General features: G+C 41.4%; 1 protein-coding gene and 1 long non-coding RNA gene across 3 annotated transcripts in view; one reads left to right on the forward strand and one right to left on the reverse strand.

The window, feature by feature from the left end:
• LOC122555904 (transient receptor potential cation channel subfamily V member 6-like) overlaps window positions 1–3484 on the forward strand; it is a 124899-nt gene extending 121415 nt beyond the window's left edge. For both annotated transcript variants that reach the window (XM_087993611.1, XM_043702170.2), the window contains one exon: window positions 2374–3484. In XM_087993611.1, the coding sequence (XP_087849737.1) occupies window positions 2374–2548 (175 nt within the window). In that variant the 3' untranslated portion in view covers window positions 2549–3484. The remainder of the gene's footprint in view (window positions 1–2373) is intronic.
• The window catches only part of LOC122555907 (uncharacterized), a 70108-nt gene that overhangs the window by 37098 nt on the left and 12201 nt on the right, over window positions 1–20809 (reverse strand). The window lies entirely within an intron of this gene.

The following is a 20809-nucleotide window of genomic DNA, read 5'->3' on the forward strand; positions in this document are numbered from 1 at the left end:
GGAGAAGAAAGGATAACTGATGTAAGAAGAAAAAAATCACGTGAGACAGCATCAACGTGAGAGTAAATGAAAGAAGAGGGCAGATGAAATGAGAGATGGATAGATGAAAGGAGAGTGAGAAATGAATGTGAGAGAAATGGAGTAAGACAATATTATGGGAGGTTCTGAGAAACATGTAGAGAGGGAAAAGGAGAGGAAGACGGTAAGAAAGAAAAGATGGAAATGGGGGAAATGAGAACATTTATTGAGTTATCCTGAAGTAGTTGGGAACTAAGCACTTATTTACCATAATGTTGTTTTTAACACAATGGCTTGACAGTATAGTTATCACTGTGTTTTGCTGTAGAAAGGAATGTCTCAAGTTTCCAGGGTGTTAGCTGCAGGGAGAAAGGGTCATTAGTAGTTTTGTAGTATGAAACCATAGAGCCAGAGAAGTGCTACAGCAGAGAATGAGGATGTGTGGCTCATTATGTCTGGGGTAGCTGAATGAATAGCTATCCATTCCAATTGCTCTTTTCAGTATCACTCCATAAACCTTAAAAGTAACAACACTTCCCCGATTTGAGATTTGGCAGTACCATTTTTACTCCTTGTGAGGACATGTTTACACAATCTCTTAGAATTTCACTTTTGAAGGTCTCCCACTGACTTTCATTCAGGTAACTGCAACCAGTCCATCTTTGTCAGATCATCTCTCAGCTTTGCAAAGTTTACCTTCCCACAATTTAAAACTTTTACTTCCTTTTCTATCTCTGTTCCTTTTCACAATAAGGCTAAACATAACTTTGTTATGATCATTATCTCAAAATGGTGATTGACTTTGACTTCATCCACCTGCCCAGCCTCATTGCCCAACACTATCTCCAGAGTTGCTCCCTCACTCACTGGGCTTATTACATGCTGGTTAAAAAAAAAATTATTCTGAATGTGGCTCAAGAATCAGTGCTTCTGTGCCCTTCACACTGTTTGTATCCCGGTTGATATTTGGACAGGAGACATTCCTAACTATGATTGCCTTATCGTTTTTGCACTCAGAAATTCACCTACTTACTTTTAATTTGAACTCAATCCAAGTTTCACACATTGATATCCATATGTTGAATTAGGCGGCAAAAGAATCTGAGATTCCAAAGCATTTGTTGTAAATTATAGTATAGTACAAACATCAGTTTCCACCTTTCCCTTCTGGATTCTTTTCCTATCCAGAAGCCAAACCCTTTTGGGGAACAGCTTGGCATTTTTTTTAATTAGAAGAAACAAACAATAAAAACTGCCCCTAAAACAATATCCAAAACTAAAAGGGAGAAACTAAGAGGGTACTAAATCCGGAAAATGTTGGAAGGAGGAAATGAATCACCCCAGCCCCTACAGCAGCCATCTATTCAAAAAAGCTTTCAGGCTTAGCAAGTAAGATAGACTCAGGGGAGTCTTGTACTACCTGGCTGACTTTAAAACATTTTTTAATAATACAAACGGTAGAATAACTGATCAACAATTAACTTTTTATCCTGTACTGTAGTAAGAGCCAACCACACAAGGCTAAAAACTATCGAGAAAGAAAGGAACACCTCCTCATGCCTCCCACATTACACTCTATACAATCAAAGGAAATGTTCACTGAAGATCTGATATGTTCCTGACTAATCTAAGGGTTCAAGTTTCAGTTTCTGGTCTGTTTCAGGATATTGCACATTTTGTTGTAAATTTGAGCTAACACCATTGGACCATAATCACATCAAAATAATACCCTTAATGTCTTAAATTGGTAAACTTTATAAATACAAAAGGAACATATGACAACTAAGAGCCCTAACATTTAGGACTTAGATCAGCAGAAATTCCTTCACTGAAAAGATTGTAAATTGTTTGAATTCTCTGCTCGAAGGAGATGTGAATATGCAATAAATATAGTTAAGCCTATGATACACAGATCTTTCATCTCTCAAAGAATCAAAGGATATGGGGATTTACCAGACAAGAGGGTGGGAAGGTGAAGTTGAATCCATAGGTCAACAATAAACGTGGTAAATGGTGCAGCAAGCTTAACAGGCTGTTCAATGTGTCAAACTGTTTTGCACCTATTGGAGATAACATTGAGGAAATTATCATCTTTTCCTCAAGTGTCACATGTCTATTCAAACAACTTTCTCAACTAGGTCTTAAATACTCAATATTTGTTATGAATGAAAAAGCTACTTGAGACAAAAGCATTCTAATAAAAAAGCTTAAGCCATCTCACACATTCTGAAGTGCTGACTTTCAAATGGAAAGGATCAGAAAAACTTTGGGTATTTTAGTAATAATAAAGCTGCATCATACATTTCTCTTTCACAATCTGTACCTTAATGTAGATTATTCAATTTTATTTTAAAGAGTTGAAGAAAGAAGTGACTATCAAAAGGCAAGGAAGAAGTCTGAAAATGAGGAGAAAGAAAATGTAACCCATCCGAGGAAAAACAGAAGTGCCTATCGTTGGAAACTTATCCATAAAAACATTTCAAAAAGTCTTAAAAAGAATGACGAAGCATGTGATATGACTACTTTGTAAATTTTGATCAGTGTAACACTACAGGTATTGGTTTTCAGGACCACATAATTACTTTTCTGAACATAATGAAGCCAGGCTTACAAGACCAATATCCTGTTAGGAAATGGGCAGTTCTTCCTCAGGTGTAATCACTCGCATTCAAAAAGATATTTAAAATTTTAGTGAAGCTGAATTTCAACAGATCCGTTAAAATTCTAAATGTTCTTGAATGTGATATAACCAATGCTACAACTTAGACACCTCAAGATGGATGTTGCTAGATATTATATTGTTTGTACATTAAGATTGGATAGCCGCTTTAATAGATATCCTAAATCAATATTAACAAATGTAACTAGAAAATCTATTGTCATTTGCAAAGTATAGTATTGCAAAGTGGGACTTGATATAAATTGACTGCAGTAGAAATATTTCAAAGAAATAAGACTACAATAATACAAAGAGTCAGATTTAAAATGAGACTATGTGGGCCTTTGTGCATTTATAAATTATAGCGGTTTTGTTGTAACAGTTTTTAGATCACATCTTTAAACTCATATGATAAAACAGCTTTCAGTATGAAGTTACTATCACACAGTTTCTAAATGATCTGTGAAATGTAATACAGGATGTTACTGAACACAGAACAAGAATGGAAGTTTTTTTTATATAAAATGTAAGTAAATGGAAAATTATAATCTTATACAGTATTTAACATAAGGTACAAATGCTACTGTATTCGAAGGGGTAACACTGCTGCTGACTATTGTAACACTATGTACCAAAATAAACCTCAAACAAGATTTTACTGAAAGAATTGACAAACATACAGTGACTCTGTATTAATAATAAGTTGCAGAAAGTCCAAACAGAAAATGTACATGCAGTTTGAAAGCTGCAAAGTAAAATGTTATGTTCAACCATTTAGAAGTTTGAATACAGTAAGCATTGACACGACTCACGAATAAGACAATTATTATACATCTGTTTCATTCTAAGTGCTAAAATGTTCTTCAATCTGATTAAACCTACAGTATGACTTGCACAACTGAGCAATGGGCATTGGGAGTAATTCAGGTAGGCTATGACCATTCTAAATATACTGAAATTCTGTGGCTGCTTTTCTGAACAGTGCATTCTTTTCCGAGGTCAGTAAAATGAAGCAGGGCAAATTTTGATGCCTTGCAGGAATTGCTACCACAATTGCAAACTCACAATTTTTAAAAATAAACTTAATTCAAGTTAGTTTGCTTCTCTCATCCAATGACTTTTTTTGTCACTTTGGTTGTCAAAGTATGGATATTAATTATGTAGCTCATGAAAATAAATGCCTGTGGAACTGCTCCATAAAGTTGCAACTGGTTTGTGAACTTCAAATACTCCTAACAGGCTCAATACTCCTCATATATGATACAGAATAAAGGCAACACCAGGCTTCAAATCCAGTCCTTAAAATAGCACTCTCCCCTTGCAATGTAACTTTTTTCCCTTTACATCCCCCAACTATCACTAGATCCTTAACTGACATTGCAAAAAGTGTGGTGCTGGGAAAGCACAGCCGGTCAGGCAGCATTCGAGGAGCGGAAGAGTCAATGTTTGAAACATAAGCTGTTTGTCAGGAATGAGGGGGTGGCCCAAGAGGGCTGAGACATAAATGGGAGAGGGGTGGGGGTGGGTCGAAGGGAGGTGGAAATGTGATAGATAGATGAAGGTGGGAGTGAAGGTGATAGGTCGCAGAGGAGGGTCGAGCGGATAAGTGGGAAGGAAGATGGACAGGGAGAACAGTTCAAGAGGGCAGTGCTGAGTTGGAAGTTGGAAAAGGTGGGGGGAGGGGAGATGAGGAAACTGGCGAAATCTGCATTGATCCAGTGCAGTTGAAGAGAGCATTGATGGAAGATGAGGCATTCTTTCTCCAGGCGTAAGATGGTTAGGATTTGGTGGTAGAGGAGACCCAGGACATGCATGCCCTTGGTGGTTTGGGAAGGGGTTAAAGTATTCGTCCACAGGGCGGTGAGGTTGTTTAGTGCATGTGTCCCAAAGATGTTCTCTGAAATGTTCCACAAGTTGGCTTCCATTCTCTCCAATGTAGTGGAGACCAAATCGAGAGCAATGGACACAGGAGATGATGTGTGTGGAGTAGAGGTAAATCTCTGTCATATGTGGAAGGCTTCTTTGGGACCTTGGATGAAGGTGAGGTAGGGAGTGTTGGTGCAGGTTTTGCACTTCTTGTGGTGGCAGGAGATGGTGCCAGGAGTGGAGGGTGGGTTGGTGGGGGTGGGGTTGTGGGCCTAACAAGGGAGTTACAGAGGGAATGGTGTCTCCAGAATGCAGATAAGGGTGGGGAGGGAAATATATCCCTGGTGGTGGGGTCTGATTGTGAATGGCGCAAATGGCAGAGGTGATGCAATTTATCAAGAGGTTGGTGGAGTGGAAGGTGAGGACCAGGGTGTTCTATCCTTGTTGTAATTGGAGGGGTGGGGTTCAAGGGCGGAGATGTGGGAAGTGGATGAGATGTGCTGGAGGGCATCATTGACTACATGGGAAGGAAAATTGTGGTCTTTGAAGAAGGAGGCCATCTGCGATATTCACTGGTGGAATTGGTCCTCCTGGGAGCAGATGTGATGGAGGTGGAGGAATTGGGAATAAGGGATGGCATTTTTACAGGAGGCAGGGTGGGAAGAGGTGTAGTCCAGGTAGCTGTGGGAGTTGATGGGTTTGTAGTAAATGTCCCTGTTGAGTCAGTTGCCGAAAATGGAGATAGAGAGGTCCAGGAAGGGGAGGGAGGTGACCGAGATGGCCCAGGTGAATTTGAGGTCGGGGGAAGGTGTTCATGAAGTTGATGAACTGTTCAACCTCCTCATTGGAGTACAAGGTGGCGCCAATACAGTCATCAATGTAGTGGAGGAAAAGGTGGGGAATGGTACCGGTGTAGCTGTGGAAGATGGACTATTCCACGTACCCGACTAAGAGGCAGTGACATCAAAGTTATCTTCAGCAGCTTCCTCCTCCATGCTTATTTTCCCACCAAGACCCCTGCCCACCCTCCGAGGACCCCTTCTCCCACCTCCAACACACTCATCCAACTGGACATTTCATGCTGGTCTGTTACCTGCCCTTGATCTCTTTATTTCCAACTGCCGCCGTGACAGTCACCACCTCAACCTGTCCAACCTCTCACCCTTGCAAATGCACAGCCCTCCATTCCCTCCACTTCAACCCCAACCTCACCAAACCAGCACACAAGGGGGGGGGGGGGGGGGGGGGGGGGGGGGGTGCAGTGGTAGTTTGGTGCACCCACCTCTACACCACTGAAGCCAGGTGCCAACTCGCAGACACCACCTCCTACTATCCCCTCAACTACGACCTCACCTGCCATCACCAAACCATCATCTCCAGACCATCCACAACCTCAGTGGATCTCCCACCAACAGCCTCCAATCTCATAGTCTGGGAATCTGTACCACCCGGTTCTACATCCTACCCAAATCCACAAACCTGACTGCCTCAGTCAACCCATTGTCTCAGCCTCTTCCTGGCCCACCGAACTGATCTCTGCATATCGTGACACCATCCTGTCCACCTTGGCCCAGAAACATACATTCAGGACACCACCCACACCCTCCATCTCCTCCATGACCTTTGTTTCCCTGGCCCCCAATGCATCATCTTCACTATGGGCATCCAGCCACTCTACACGCCCGTCCGCAATGATGAAGGTCTCCAAGCCCTCCATTTTTTCCTCTCCTGCTGACCCAACTGGTACCCTTCCAATGACCACTCATCCGACTGGCTGAACTGGACTTCACACTCAACAATGTTTCCTTCAAACCCTCCCACTTCCTCCAGACTAAAGGGGCAGCCATGGGCGCCTTCATGGTTCCCAGCTATGCCTGCTTCTTCATCAGATACGTGGAACAGTCTATTTTTCACAGCTACATCGGCACCATTCTACTCTTTTCCTCCGCTACTTCGATGACTGTATTAGTGCCACCTCGTGCTCCCAAGAAGAGGTTGCACAGTTTATCATCTTCACGAATACCTTCCACCCTGACCTCCAATTCACCTGGACCATCTCGGACACCTCCCTCCCATTCCTGGACCTCTCCATCTCCATATCTGGTGACCAACTAGACATGGACATTTACTACAAACCTCCCGACTCCACAGCTACCTGGACTACACTTCCTCCCAACCTGCCTCCTGTAAAACTGCTGTCCATTATTCCCACTACATCTGTGCCCAGGAGGACCAGTTCCACCATAGAACATCCCAGGTGACCACCTTCTTCAAAGACCGCATAATCCCCTCCCACATGGTCGACGATACCCTCCAGCGCATCTCATCCACTTCCTCCTCCTCCTACAGCAAAGAACAGGCCCTTCAGCCCACGATGTTGTGCCGAACATTTGTCCTAGCAACAAGGAGAGAAGTTCTTCCCCCCCCCCCTCCCAACCAGTCCTCACCTTCCACCCTACCAACCTCAGGATACATTGCATCATTCTCTGCCATTCCTACCACTTACAAACAGATCAGGGATATATTTCCCTCCACACCCCTACCTACATTCTGGAGAGACTATTCCCTCCCTTGTTAGGCCCACGCCCCTCCATCAACCCACCCTCCACTCCCGGCACTTTCCCCAGCCACTGCAAAGACTGCAAAATCTGCACCCAGACCTCCCACCTCACCTTCATCCAGGGCCCCAAAGGATCCTTCCATATCTGACAGAGATTCATCTGCACTTACACACACGTTATCCACTGTGTCCATTGCTCCTGATATGGACTCCTCTACACTGGGGAGACAGGACACCAACTTGCGGAACATTTCAGAGAACATCTCTGGGACACAAGCACTAAACAACCTCACCGCCCTGTGGCTGAATACCTTAACTCCCCTTCCCACTTCACCAAGGACATGCAAGTCCTGGGCCTCCTGCACCGCCAAACCCTAATCATCTGATGCCTGGAGGAAGAACACCTCATCTTCCACCTTGGGAAACTCCAACCACATGGGATCAATGTGGAATTTACCAGTTTCATCTCCCCTCCCCCACCTTATCCCAGATCCAACCCTCTAACAGACACCGCGCTCTTGAGCTGTCCTACCTGTCCATCTTCCTTCCTATCTATCTACTCGACCCTCCTCTTCAACCTATCATCTTCACCCCTACCTTCATCTAACCATCACATTCCCAGCTACCTTCCCCATAGCCCCAGCCCCCTCCCATTTAATCTCTCAGCCCCCTTGGACCACCCTCTCATTCCTAATAAAGAGCTTATGCTCAAAATACCGACTTTCAGATGCTGCCTGACTGGCTGTGCTTTTCCAGTACCACACTCTTCAGAATTTTTTTGTAATGTCCAGCTTAATTAGTAACTGCCGAGACTACCCTAAATTATATCATTAAACTATAGGCCAGTGAGCCTGACCTCAGTGGTGGGCAAGTTGTTGGAGGGAATCCTGAGGGACAGGATGTGCATGTATTTGGAAAGGCAAGGATTGATTAGGGATAGTCAACATGGCTTTGTGCGTGGGAAATCATGTCTCACAAATTTGATTGAACTTCTTGAAGAAGTAACAAAGAAGATTGATGAGGGCAGAGCAGTAGATGTGATTTATATGGACTTCAGTAAGGCATTCGACAAGTTTCCCCATGGGAGACTGATTAGCAAGGTTAGATCGCATGGAATTATGAGAGAACTAGCCATTTGGATACAGAACTGGCTCAAAGGTAGAAGACAGAGAGTGGTGGTGGAGGGTTGTTTTTCAGACTTGAGGTCTGTGACCAGTGGAGTGCCACAAGGATCGGTGCTGGGTCCTCTACTTTTTGTCATTTACATAAATGATTTGGATGCGAGCATAAGAGGTACAGTTAGTAAGTTTGCAGATGATACCAAAATTGGAGGTGTAGTAGACAGCGAAGAGGGTTACCTCAGATTACAACAGGATCTGGGCCAGATGGGCCAATGGGCTGAGAAGTGGCAGATGGAGTTTAATTCAGATAAATGCGAGGTTCTGGATTTTGGGAAAGCAAATCTTAGCAGGACTTATACACTTAATGGTAAGGTCCTAGGGAGTGTTGCTGAACAAAGAGGCCATGGAGTGCAGGTTCATAGCTCCTTAAAAGTGGAGTTGTAGGTAGATACGATAGTGAAGGAGGCGTTTGGTATGCTTTCATTTATTAGTCAGAGTATTGAGTACAGGTGTTGGGAGGTCATGTTGCGGCTGTACAGAACATTGGTTAGGCCACTGTTGGAATATTACGTGCAATTCTGGTCTCTTTCCTATCGGAAAGATGTTGTGGAACTTGAAAGGGTTCAGAAAAGATTTACAAGGATGTCGCCAGGGTTGGAGGATTTGAACTAAAGGGAGAGGCTGAATAGGCTGGGGCTGTTTTCCCTGGAGCGTTGGAGGCTGAGGGGTGACCTTATAGAGGTTTACAAAATTATGAGGGGCATGGATAGGATAAATAGACAGTCTTTTCCCTGGGGTCAGTGAGTCCAGAACTAGTGGGCATAGGTTTAGGGTGAGAGGAGAAAGATATAAAAGAGACCTAAGGGGCAACTTTTTCACGCAGAGGGTGGTACGTGTATGGAATGAGCTGCCAGAGGATGTGGTGGGAGCTGGTACAATTGCGACGTTTAAGAGGCATTTGGATGGGTATATGAATAGGAAGGGTTTGGAGGGATATGGGCTGGGTCCTGGCAGGTGGGATAGATTGGGTCGGGATATCTGGTCGGCATGGACAGGTTGGACCGAAGGGTCTGTTTCCATGCTGTACATCTCTATGACTATGAATCATCAGTAAGAAGATTTTAATCCTATCAATCTGGGTTGGATTTTCCCAGGTCCCAGAAATTAAAAGTGAATGCAGCACCTTGTTCCACCAGATTTAGCTTTTCTTTATCATTTTCCATCTTATGTTTTTTTTTGAGGCCTCTCTCAGGTGCCTTCTTTCAGCCTAATTAATTCCACCCGAGCCTTAGAGCTCAATCGCTTGGCAGCATGGATCAGCATACTCTGTACTGCATTTACATTACTGGGGACCACCATTTCTGCAGAGCATGTAGAATGCTCTATCTTAAAGAGACAGTCAACGCTGTAGTCCATTCCCCCCACCACCATACTACAAATTCAAAATAAAACCAGACGAATCATCTAGTCTTTCACCCTATGTCATTCCAGTAAAAATGTCTATTTTCTTGGATGTGTGAGAACTGATATTCTTTCCCCAAAGAATGTAAAATAGAAACAGTGTGGTACAGATCCAAGAGTATTGGGATTTCCTGTCCAGGTCTGTTACTGTGATATGGATGTACCCTACCTTCTAGCAGTATATAGGGAGAGTAAAACGATAGTGGAGGTGTTTTAAATACTGTTAGAGATATGAGAGTTTGGCAGGTCTCTGTAAACAGGACCTTCTGGAGTAAAAATGAACAAAAACACACTTTACAGATGCTGCCTATCACCTGGGGGTCTGGAAGCAATACACAAATATGCTGTTATGGACTTTCAATCCTCCATCCAAAAAGGGCAATGAGCTGAGGAGTTATGAATATCTTCAACCATTAACAAAACAACAAGGAAGTTGCATCCACTGCAATCGAAATTCCATTATCTGCCTAACTCCAACACACTCCTCAAATCACAGAAATTAAACATTGATGGAAAAGAAGCAGAGACATAGTAAAATAGTCTCCATACCTTTAATATTTACACCTGAGACATAACTATTTGCTGGGATCATCATCTCAGCAGCCTAGGATTGATGCTATTTACTCATCATTTAATTATAATGTCCACTTTTTATAGCTTTGAAACTAATTCTTTACTGGATCAACACTCCATTATTTTATTAGATGTATTAACCAACAGGACAAATCATCAACTCCTTTTGTTAGAAGTCTGTCCCACATTCTTCTGCTTCTGTGTATATTTAAATTTGTTCTCTTGAATGTAGAAGAACTTATGTAAAAGTAAATTCAAGATGAATAAATGTCAGAAATCTTAACCATATTGTTAAGTTGTTAATCAGGTTGGCCACATAGTCAAATGAGAAACACAATTGTTCTGGATATAATTTGCCAGAACAACATGTTAGAAATTTGCTTTGTGAATCTCAGTCCCATCAACCACTAGCTGCTGAATACAAATCTAATAACTATCCGCTTCCTTTCTATTAAAAATATTAACTACATGTACAGCAATTCAATGAGCGTGATAATCCCAAACACTGGGATGTATATTAAAGGACAACTGTGATAAATGAACTTAACGATTATAATGCTGCTTTGAATAGTGATTATCATCACAATCAAGAGACAAAAAAAACCTGAACTCTGGCAGGTGTTACAATGCTAATCAGCTCTCCATTTAAAGCAATTCACAGCTACCAACAACTAATGAATAACACATCACCTCACCCTCACCAAAATCAATCCCAGTACACAGCATGCATATCGGCTTCTTCATCACACTGGAGAAACATCTTACTAATATCATCACATTTGTGATGAGTGAGCCAAAGCCTTTGAGTGTGCTATTTCACTGTTTCTATGAAGTGTAACAAAAAAAAACTTGACTTTTATTAGCACCTTTGAGGTAGTATTATATTTTTAAGGTTTATATTTTAAAAAACATTATCAATCAAAATTTCACACAAGGAAATGGTGATCAAAAGCTTAGTCAAAGACCCCATTAAAGCTTCAGTTGTTAACAGCAAGCATATGTGAAAATTGCACATCTGCTCCATAATGGATAACACAGTAAAGTTTGAGTTCCACTCAATGGTGGAAGTAATATTTTTAAAATTACACTATCTCTGGCAGATTGAATATTTTGAGTTGTTCTTTTAAAGAAAAATGGCCAACCATGGAGAATAGTTGTCAACAAGATCTATATTTTCTTCACCAAGAACAACAGCTCACTGTGTACAGGTTAACTCCGATATAAAATCCAATAGCTTAAAATTTATCATAAAAGAAGGTAATAGGTTCCATAGGATACAGAGGTTTTAGCACGATCTCTAACTCTGTTGAATTTCTCACTTTGCTTGGTTAACATTAAGTAAGTTCACAATGCATCTGCAGAGCATTGAAAAATACTTAAGAGTCATAGAGACATACAGCACAGAAATAGTCCGTGCCAACCAGATTCCATAAATTAATCTAGTTCCATTTGCTAGCATTTGGCTCATATCACTCTAAACCCTTTCTAATCATAATCATCCAGATGTCTTTTAAATGTTGTAATTGTACCTGCCTCCACCACGTCCTCTAACAGCTCATTCCATACATGTACGAACCCCTGCGTGAAAAAGTTACCCCTTAGGTCCCCTCTAAATCTTTCCCTTCTCACCTTAAACCTATGCCGCCCAGTTTTGGACTTCCCCACTCCAGTGAAAAGAGCTTGTCTATTTAACCTATCCATGCCCCTCATGATTTTATAAACCTCAGCCTCCGACACTCCAGGGAAATTGGCCTATTCAGTCTCTCCGTATAGAGACAAACTCACTAACCCTGGCAACACCCTTGTAAATCTTTTCTAAACCTCATTCAAGTTTCACAACATTCTTTCTGTAGCAAGGAGATCAGAATTGCACACAGTATTCCAAATGTGGCCTAACCAGTGAGCGACAAATCTTCTCAAAACTTGCTAACATACTGTACAGTCGAAACATGACCTCCCAACTCCTATACTCAATGCACTGACTAATAAAGGCAAACATATCAAACGTTGTCTTCATGATCCTATCTGCATGTATGTCCACTTTCGAGGAACTATGAACCTGCACTCCAAGCTCTCTTTGTTCAGCAACATTCCTTAGGACCTTACGATTAAGTGTATAAGTCCCACCCTGATTTGCTTTTCCAAAATACAGCACCTTGCATTTATCTGAACTAAATTCCATCTGCCACTAGTAAATAATTTTCAAACACTATCACAGACTAAGTGTTATTACTTAACTGTAAAAATAGTAGAAAATACACAGGCACCAAGTTTTGCCTTGTATTTACAGTAATTATTACATATATAACAATACAAATTTAATACTTCGCATTTATTAAATGCTAAAATGCAGACATCATAATGCTGAAAGAGAATGAGGCATTCAATGTATTGTAAAACCTTCTCTTCCAAAAGGACTCTTTACTTGTAACCAAAAACACACAATGTGCTTTGTAAAGGTAACTATGAAACTGCAAGTTAAATCTCATGGACATCACCAAACCATTGATCTAAAACTAATTGAACATTTACAAGGGATTACATTGTTGGATTGTGTTGTGTTTGTTGCCAGTTCATCATCCAACAAAGGAAAGGAACAAACTATTGTTGATGGTCTGCCCTGTGACTAACCAAAATACAAAGATTTTTGTGATTAGCCAGCACAATGATTTTTTTTTATTTTGACATATTCCTTTACACATGACAATTGCTTATTAGATGAGATCCGAGCAATTATATTTAATTTTGTACACTCAATGCAACTTAACTTTTACTTTTGCAGTAACTCTCTATGAAAGGCCAATTGGATGTTGTCCAATATCTACAAAATGGTTCATTTTTAGTCCTGGCTTCTGGTGGCATTTCAATTAAAATTGCCAACACTCCCAGATTGACTGGGCATTCTATGCTGATATAGCAGCCAAGGAGAGAAATACACTGCATGGTATTGCATGCAACTGCATGCCTCCACTGTCTATCTTTGTATTGCCAGACTTCACCAGCCAACCTGCTTATCGTGTTAAAAAGCACTCTGAAATTCTCTCAGTGTATTCCACCCTATCACCGTAAAACTTATCTGAAATGCAGTTTGCTGCACTTTTTGTGAAATTAAGACATGAAACAGTAAAATTCCTCATTCTGTTTTCTGAAAATTTCAAAGCTCTGTCTTTCTGCCAGCAGTATGCGACTATCAGGTGAACATAAACAGTAAATTACACAGTGAGGTGATAGAAGTCTAAGGAATCCTCTTGGTAAGTGTTCTTTCGCATTGCAGAATTGCTAACAGCAACTTGCATTTATATGGCGTTTTTAGTATAGAAAAGCATTCCAATGCCCTTGAAAAGAATTAGAATTAAAATTTATTTATTGACATTGTATTTTTATTGTAAAAATACATATGAAAAGCATTCTAAGTCACTCTACCATGGCACCTATAATGTCAGAAGTCATGATAATATCACAAGCTACAAAATCAAGCAAATACAAGACAAAGTTCAACAAAGTCCATTTCAAGGCTCCTGGTCTCAAAGAAAGCAGATCCACGACGAGGACAACATGACAGGAATGCTGTTAAACAAAACAGTGCCATATAAGGAGAAATTAGGACAGGTGATGGACAGCTCCATCAAAAACGTAGGTTTTAAGGACCAGCTAAAAAGAGAACAAGAGGTTTAAGGACGGAATTCAAGAATCAGACATTGAGCGATTAAAATAAGGGCTGCTCAAGATACCACAGAATTGAAAGGGCATAGATAGTTATGTGATGGTGGATACATTGGAATATTTGAAGTTTTAAATTAAGCTTAACTGATGTAACCTTCTGCAATTCTCTGTTTATTTAGTCTGTAGATATTTTAAACATAATGAAGTAATACAAAAAATGTCAGCAATTTAGGAACAAAGCTACATTCATTATTGTTAAATCATGATGGATGATATTCCAAGGTGGCAATATCATTTAATCCCTCCTGCCTACCACATGACCATTGCCTCTTTCCCTGCCACTGTACCAGCTTAAAGCCAACCATCTGTCTAATATTTTCCACTTCTGATGGAAGTTCACCAATTGGAACATGAACTCTTTCTGTCTTCATGGGTTTGTCAGGCTGAATATTTCCAAAATTCTCAGCTTTTTGCATTTGTTTCAAATTTCCAGCATCCAGAGTATTTTGCTCATCAATGGAGATAATCTTTTTGGAGGAAAGAACAGTGGGGTGGAATTTGTAAGTCTGTCAGAAATTGTGATTTTCTCTCCACTAATAGTTATGGCTTCAGCTCAAACAGAATAGCCAGGAATAAGAGGAATTGAGGATTTGTACTGTTAATCAGGCAAGATAATTGCACTTAGTTCACATCTCTATCCTTTGACTTCTGTCCCATTCTCCCCATCACTTCCCTCTCTCCTCAATGCCCCAGCCACCTCATCTGCCTCCATGCTACCTAAAGCTTTACAGCAGTGTTTCCCAACCTTCTCCCACTGTGACCCCATTTCCACTTCGAAACTTGTCATGACCCCTCACAGAAATAAGTTGAAAGTGAGAGGAGAAAGATTTAAAAGGACTTAAGGGACAACATTTTCACGCAGAGGGTGATGCGTGTATGGAATGAACTGTCAGAAGAATTGGTGGAGGCCGGCACAATTACAACATTAAAAAGGCATCTGATGGGTATATGAATTGAAAGGGTTTAGAGGGATAGGCACCAAAAGCTGGCAAATGGAACTAGATTAATTTAAGATATCTGGTTGGCATAGACAAGTTGGATTGAAAGGTCTGTTTCTGTGCTATATATCTCTATGATTCTAAATATGAAACTGAGGGGGCAGGATGGGACGGTGTGGGAATGGACACAGAGTACAGGTGCCTGTTGGCAAAGGAGCAAGCTATTAGAAATTAGTTATAGTTCCTTGGTAGCCATTGCTGGCTCAGAGTTTGTGGCTCCAGAGTATCAGGGGGTCCTCATAGGGGTTCCAGTCCCTACTTTGGGATACCCTGCTATACAGTCGCCGTTGTCTTACTTTAATGACCACTGTCTGGGACCATCTAACAGCTGATTCCACCCCATCGGATGACTAGGAAATCTCTTTAGAGTAGGAATTCCAACTGTTTCCCACCAGCCTGTGTCATCCTGATAACAGATAAAACAGAATACTGACAATCCTGGAACAACAAACATGTGTAGAAAATACTAGAAACAATCAGCAAGTCAGCTGCCAGTTATAAAGAAAAGACAGCTACAATTGTAAGCGTTAGCTGGCTTTCTTCACAACATGAGGATATTACAGATTAACTGCTTATAGGACCAAAAAGCAGGGGCAAAACCACCAATATGAGTAAAGACAAAAAATAAACTGTTAAGTGTTCAGATGGAAATCAGGAAGTGGTTGATTATTAGAACTGGTATCTTTGTAACAATAGTGCCATGATGAGAGAAGTCAGAGAAAGAAGAGATGTATGCATGTTCCAGAAACAGGCTCTTAACATTGGATTGCAGGGATAGGGACAGGAAGGGTGATAACTTTGCAAAGGCAAGCAGCCTCAAGTAGCTCAGGATTATAATAGAAGTTAAAGATAAATCTATACTTTACACACCTCAGGGACTGAATTTTTAATAGGTTGGGAACTGGGCTAGAAGTAGATGGATGTGCAATTTGGTGTTGATATTGGGTCTGTGCTGTTTGCCCATGACAACCTCGACACAGACCTATTACAATGTTCCGATTCTGGTACTGACTGGGATTTTCATCAAGTCCAGGTCAGTATAATGGGCTCAGGACGGGAAGGGAGGGCATGGTAGATCAAATGAGTATGACTCCCTGCTTCATTTAGATCCATTGTGGGATTGATTCCAGAGCTCTGACCACTGACCTTGCCCTGGTGTGAGATCACTTGTCACAAGGGTCTCCTTGTCCCTCACTCGCTGTGGGGCTGCTTATCTCCAAGAATTGGAGGGTTTACCTTTGGCTGCTAAGTACTCAGAGTCCACGGATGGCTCACTGCTCTGTGGCTGAAGCCTTCACAGACGAAGGGTGTGTGTAAAATATACTAAGAAAAGTTGATACCCAAAACTAGCCCGCTATTCATAATCTCTTATGGAAAACCTTTTAGAAACCATAAAACTTGTCATGTAATGACCGTCATGTGTCCAAACAAGCAGGATACACTTAGCCAATGGCCATCAGCTAATAATAGCTGTAACCTACTGACTCCCGTAGCTACCTTGCCTACACTTGCTGATGCCCTATATCCTTGAAGGCATTCATTCCACATTTTCATTTCCACTGTTTCTATTGCATCTATTTATGTCAAATGAGGATTCCGCATTATCCCAATGCAGCCTCTGTCACATTATAACTGTGTCTGCTACATTTCCCATATTATTGCAGCCATCCCTTCCTCTTTCTCCCACAATCATGATCAGGTTTTCTGTTTCTCACCTTCCATCCCATGAGGCTCCACATTTAATGGGACATTTTCCGGCATCTCCCACACCTCCAGCATAATCCGACCACCAAATACATCTGCCTGTTGTCTCCCCTCTCACACTGGTTTACTCTTCTCTTACTTCCAACACCCCTTTCCCATTTTTCCATGCAAATGTAAGAGATTTAATTCTTGCTTTTTACCTCATCGCTGACCAAGACCCAAAACGCTCCTTCTAGGTGAAGCAGAAACGATTGTACTATTATCAATGTAGTAAAGTGGCCTAAACTGCACTGGGGAGACAAAACACAGACTGAGTCATTTGCAGAACACCTCTGTGCTGTCTAAAAACATGATCCCAAACTTCAGGGGGCCTTTTATTTTCATTTTGCATCTTGCACTCATATTGACATTCCCCTCCTCAGCTGACCACACTGTTCCAGTGAGGTGCAATTCAAGAAAGATTTGTGATTATGCAAATAAATTTTAGTGATCATTTGAAATGAGCCAGAATAATATCAAGAATCTGGTCAGGTCTCCTTTACATTCAGAAGACAGGATGCCAACTTGCGGAACGTTTCAGAGGACATTTCTGGGACACACGCATTAAACAACCCTACCATCCTGTGACTGACCACTTCAACTCCTCCTCTCACGCCACAAGGACATGCAAGTCCTGGGCTGCCTCCACCTCCAAATCCCAGCCACCTGATGACCGGAGGACGTACACCTCATCTTCTGCCTTGGGACCTCATGGAATCAATGTGGATTTCACCAGTTTCCTCATCTCCCCTCGCCTCACCTTATCCCAGATCCAACTCTCCAAATCAGCACCACCCCCTAGAACTGATCTCCCTGTCCATCTTCTTTCACACCTATCAGCTCCATCTTCTGCTCCAACCTATCACCATCACCCTCCCCATCTACATATCGCATTCCTAGCCACCTTATCACCAGCACAACCCCCCTCCCTTGGGCTCCCTCCATATTCCTGATGAAGAGCTTATACTCAAAACATCGACTTTCCTGCTTCTCAGATGCTGCCTGACCTGCTGTGCCTTTCCAGTGCCAAACATTTGACCATAATACCAAGAATGTTGGGTACAATTTTTGAATTGCGCCCCAATGAATATACGGCATTCTATCATATACAATATTTAAAAACTAATGGTTTAATAATTTACTGGATAACACACATACAGCAATAAGGTCAATACATGTAGGAAATAAAGGTAAAATAAATTGAAAAAAGATTGGACAAAGTAGAATACAAACAGGAGAGACCGCTAGAAAAGACAGAGATAAAATGTAAAATATCTGAAGGTAATGATCCAGGATTTCCCAAGTTGTACTTTCACAGAAATTATGCTGAACGTTGCATTGTTTATGCAACAGACTTGCTTAGAGGAGCTACATTTGCCATCACACATACTTGCTAAGAATGCAAAATTAGAGAAAAAAAGAAATCCAGCTCTAATGTGGACTCACCAATGTGAGTAATGGCAGGTGTGCATCTGTCCTCTGCTTGGGTGCCTGATTCGGAAAGCCTTTACCTCTGGAGTTAATCACAGCATGCTACACCACAGGAGAATTCAGCCCAATGTATATGCAGCAGTCTTATTCCATTGAGCAGTCAACGTGATCCTATTCCACCTTTCTTTCTCCATAGCCTGGCATTTCTTTCTTTCAAGTATGTTTTTAAATCCCTTTTGAACAAAGCTATTGAAACTGTATCCATCACATTATCAAGCAGTACATTCAAAATTCTAAATACTCAGAAAAAGCTTCTTTCCTCATGCACGCTCTTGCTTCATAAAACACTTTACATTTGTGTCCTCCAGTATATCAGCCTTAAGCCACTGGAAACAGTTTCTCTTTATATGCCTTATTTAAACTCTGCAAATCTCCATTTTTCCTGTTCTATACATAAGATCATTAGTTTATTCACTGTAATCCCTGAAACAGTTCTAATAAATCTACATTTAATTGAATCGTCTCTTAGAATCTAATAAGGTAAAACAGTTTTAAACCAGCTGTATTTCAATTAATTGTTTTTTCTCTTCATTTTAGTACAGAACTTTTTTTGCTTTTAAAAATGTGATGGGTTAGGTGAGTGAAAGTCTGAAGTTTTTTGAGTACACTAAGACTGACAAGCCATTGGATAAGAATAAGTACAACGCAGGTCTCAGCTTAAAAACAAAACAAAATGAATAAAAATAAACCTATCAAACTCTGGACATCTCAGTACACCAATATCGGCTCACCTCAGAAGCAAGTAGAGAATACTGGAGAAACCAACAAGTCTGGTAGCATCTGTTGAGAAAGAAACAGTTAACGTTTTGAATCTAGTACGACTCAAAACATTAACTCGGTTTCTCTTTCCATGGATGCAGTCAGAGCTGCCAAGTTTCTCTGGCATTCTCTGGTTGTTACAGATTTCCAAGATCCACAGTATGTTGTTTTCAGTTCACTTCAGGTTGTGCTGCACCTAAACTTTTGCGCATAAATTTGAATGACTACATCACCGGTATAAAGTAAGGAAATTTGCATAAGGTTAGCTTTTGAATGGAGTGTGAACCATTGTGAGTGAGCAGCAAAAAGTTTTTTTTTAGATTAGATTACCTACGGTGTGGAAACAGGCCCTTTGGCCCAACCAGTCCACACTGACCCTCCGAAGAGTAACCCACCCAGACCCATTTCCCTCTGACTAATGCACCTAACATTATGGGCAATTTAGTATGACCAACTCACCTGACCTCGCATCTTTGGACTGTGGGAGGAAACCAGAACATCCAGAGGAAACCCACACAGACACCAGGAAGAATATGCAAACTCCGCACAGCCAGTTGCCCGAGGCTGGAATCAAACCTGGGTCCCTGGTGCTGAGAGTCAGCAGTGCTAACCATTGAGCCACTGCATGCCCTATCACAAATGTAAAATGGTTTGTGAAGCAAGAGGGGACATGAGGAAAGAACATTTTTATGAGTATTTAGAATTTTGAATGTACAGCTCGATAATGTGATGGATACAGTTTCGATAACTGTGTTCAAAAGGGAGTTAAAAAGTTCCAGGAGATTTGTGCAAAATGTCACAAATGATAAAGAAATTTTGAGCGTCTCTTCTTCTGAGACCATCCTTCAGGACAGAGGATAACTTTCTTTTGCTGTAGAGTTGTGGGTCCTGACGTATTAAACAGTCCAACACTGGATCTACATACCCGGCTGTATTGTGGCTAGTGATGTTCGATGAGGTGAGATGCTCAGGCTTCTGCACATTGTTTGCACTTAACCTGGATCTGGACTTGTCAAAGACACTCAAAGTGGTTGGCATCTTTTGCACAGGCCTCTTCTCTGGTTTGGGAGCCCATGGGCAAGAGATTCCCATCAGTCAGTGATGATATTGTAATTTTCAGGGACACTTTGAGGAAATTCTCTATATGTTCCTTCTTCTCTCCTGGTAAATGCTTGCTGTGACAAAGCTTGGAGCAGACAACTTGTTCTATGAGTCTTGTATTACACATGCAAAAGATGTGGCCCACACAATGCAGCTGATTAACCATAAGCTTTGCCTCAAACCTGGGGACATCATCCTAAACGAGGTCACGGATATTGGCGCACCTACCCTGCCATTGAATTTGCAGGATTTTGCAGAAGCATCAGTGATGAAATTTCTGCAAGGATTTGAAGTGTCTATTGGATATTATCCATGTCTACGATGCATTCAGGAGAACAGCAGCAGACGAGTGCTGCTGTGCAGACTAAGAGCTTGTTTTTGGGTTTGAAATCTTTGTCACCCAACAATCATTTCTTCAGACAGTCAAAGGCTGTGCTGGCACATTGGAGGTGACATTGAATTTCATCATTATTGTTTGGCCTCACAATAGGAGGCATCCAAAGTTTGAGAATTTTCCATATTGACACTGTTGGCCTGCTGTGGATCTTGATAATTGTGAAGCAACATTGTGTGGAGGGAACATACTGATAGGAGGTCTTTGTTTTCCAGATTTTTAGCCTAAAGCCCATTCTTTTATAAGACTCCATGGATGCATTGGTGATAGTTAAGAGTCCAGCCTCAGTACACAGACAAAAGCAATGTCTGTATACTGAAACTCAATTTTGGAGGTTAGATG

This window comes from Chiloscyllium plagiosum, unplaced genomic scaffold (assembly GCF_037043375.1).
Source record: "Chiloscyllium plagiosum isolate Xiang-an unplaced genomic scaffold, Cpla_swu_hap1 HiC_scaffold_13, whole genome shotgun sequence".
Lineage (NCBI taxonomy): Eukaryota > Metazoa > Chordata > Chondrichthyes > Orectolobiformes > Hemiscylliidae > Chiloscyllium > Chiloscyllium plagiosum.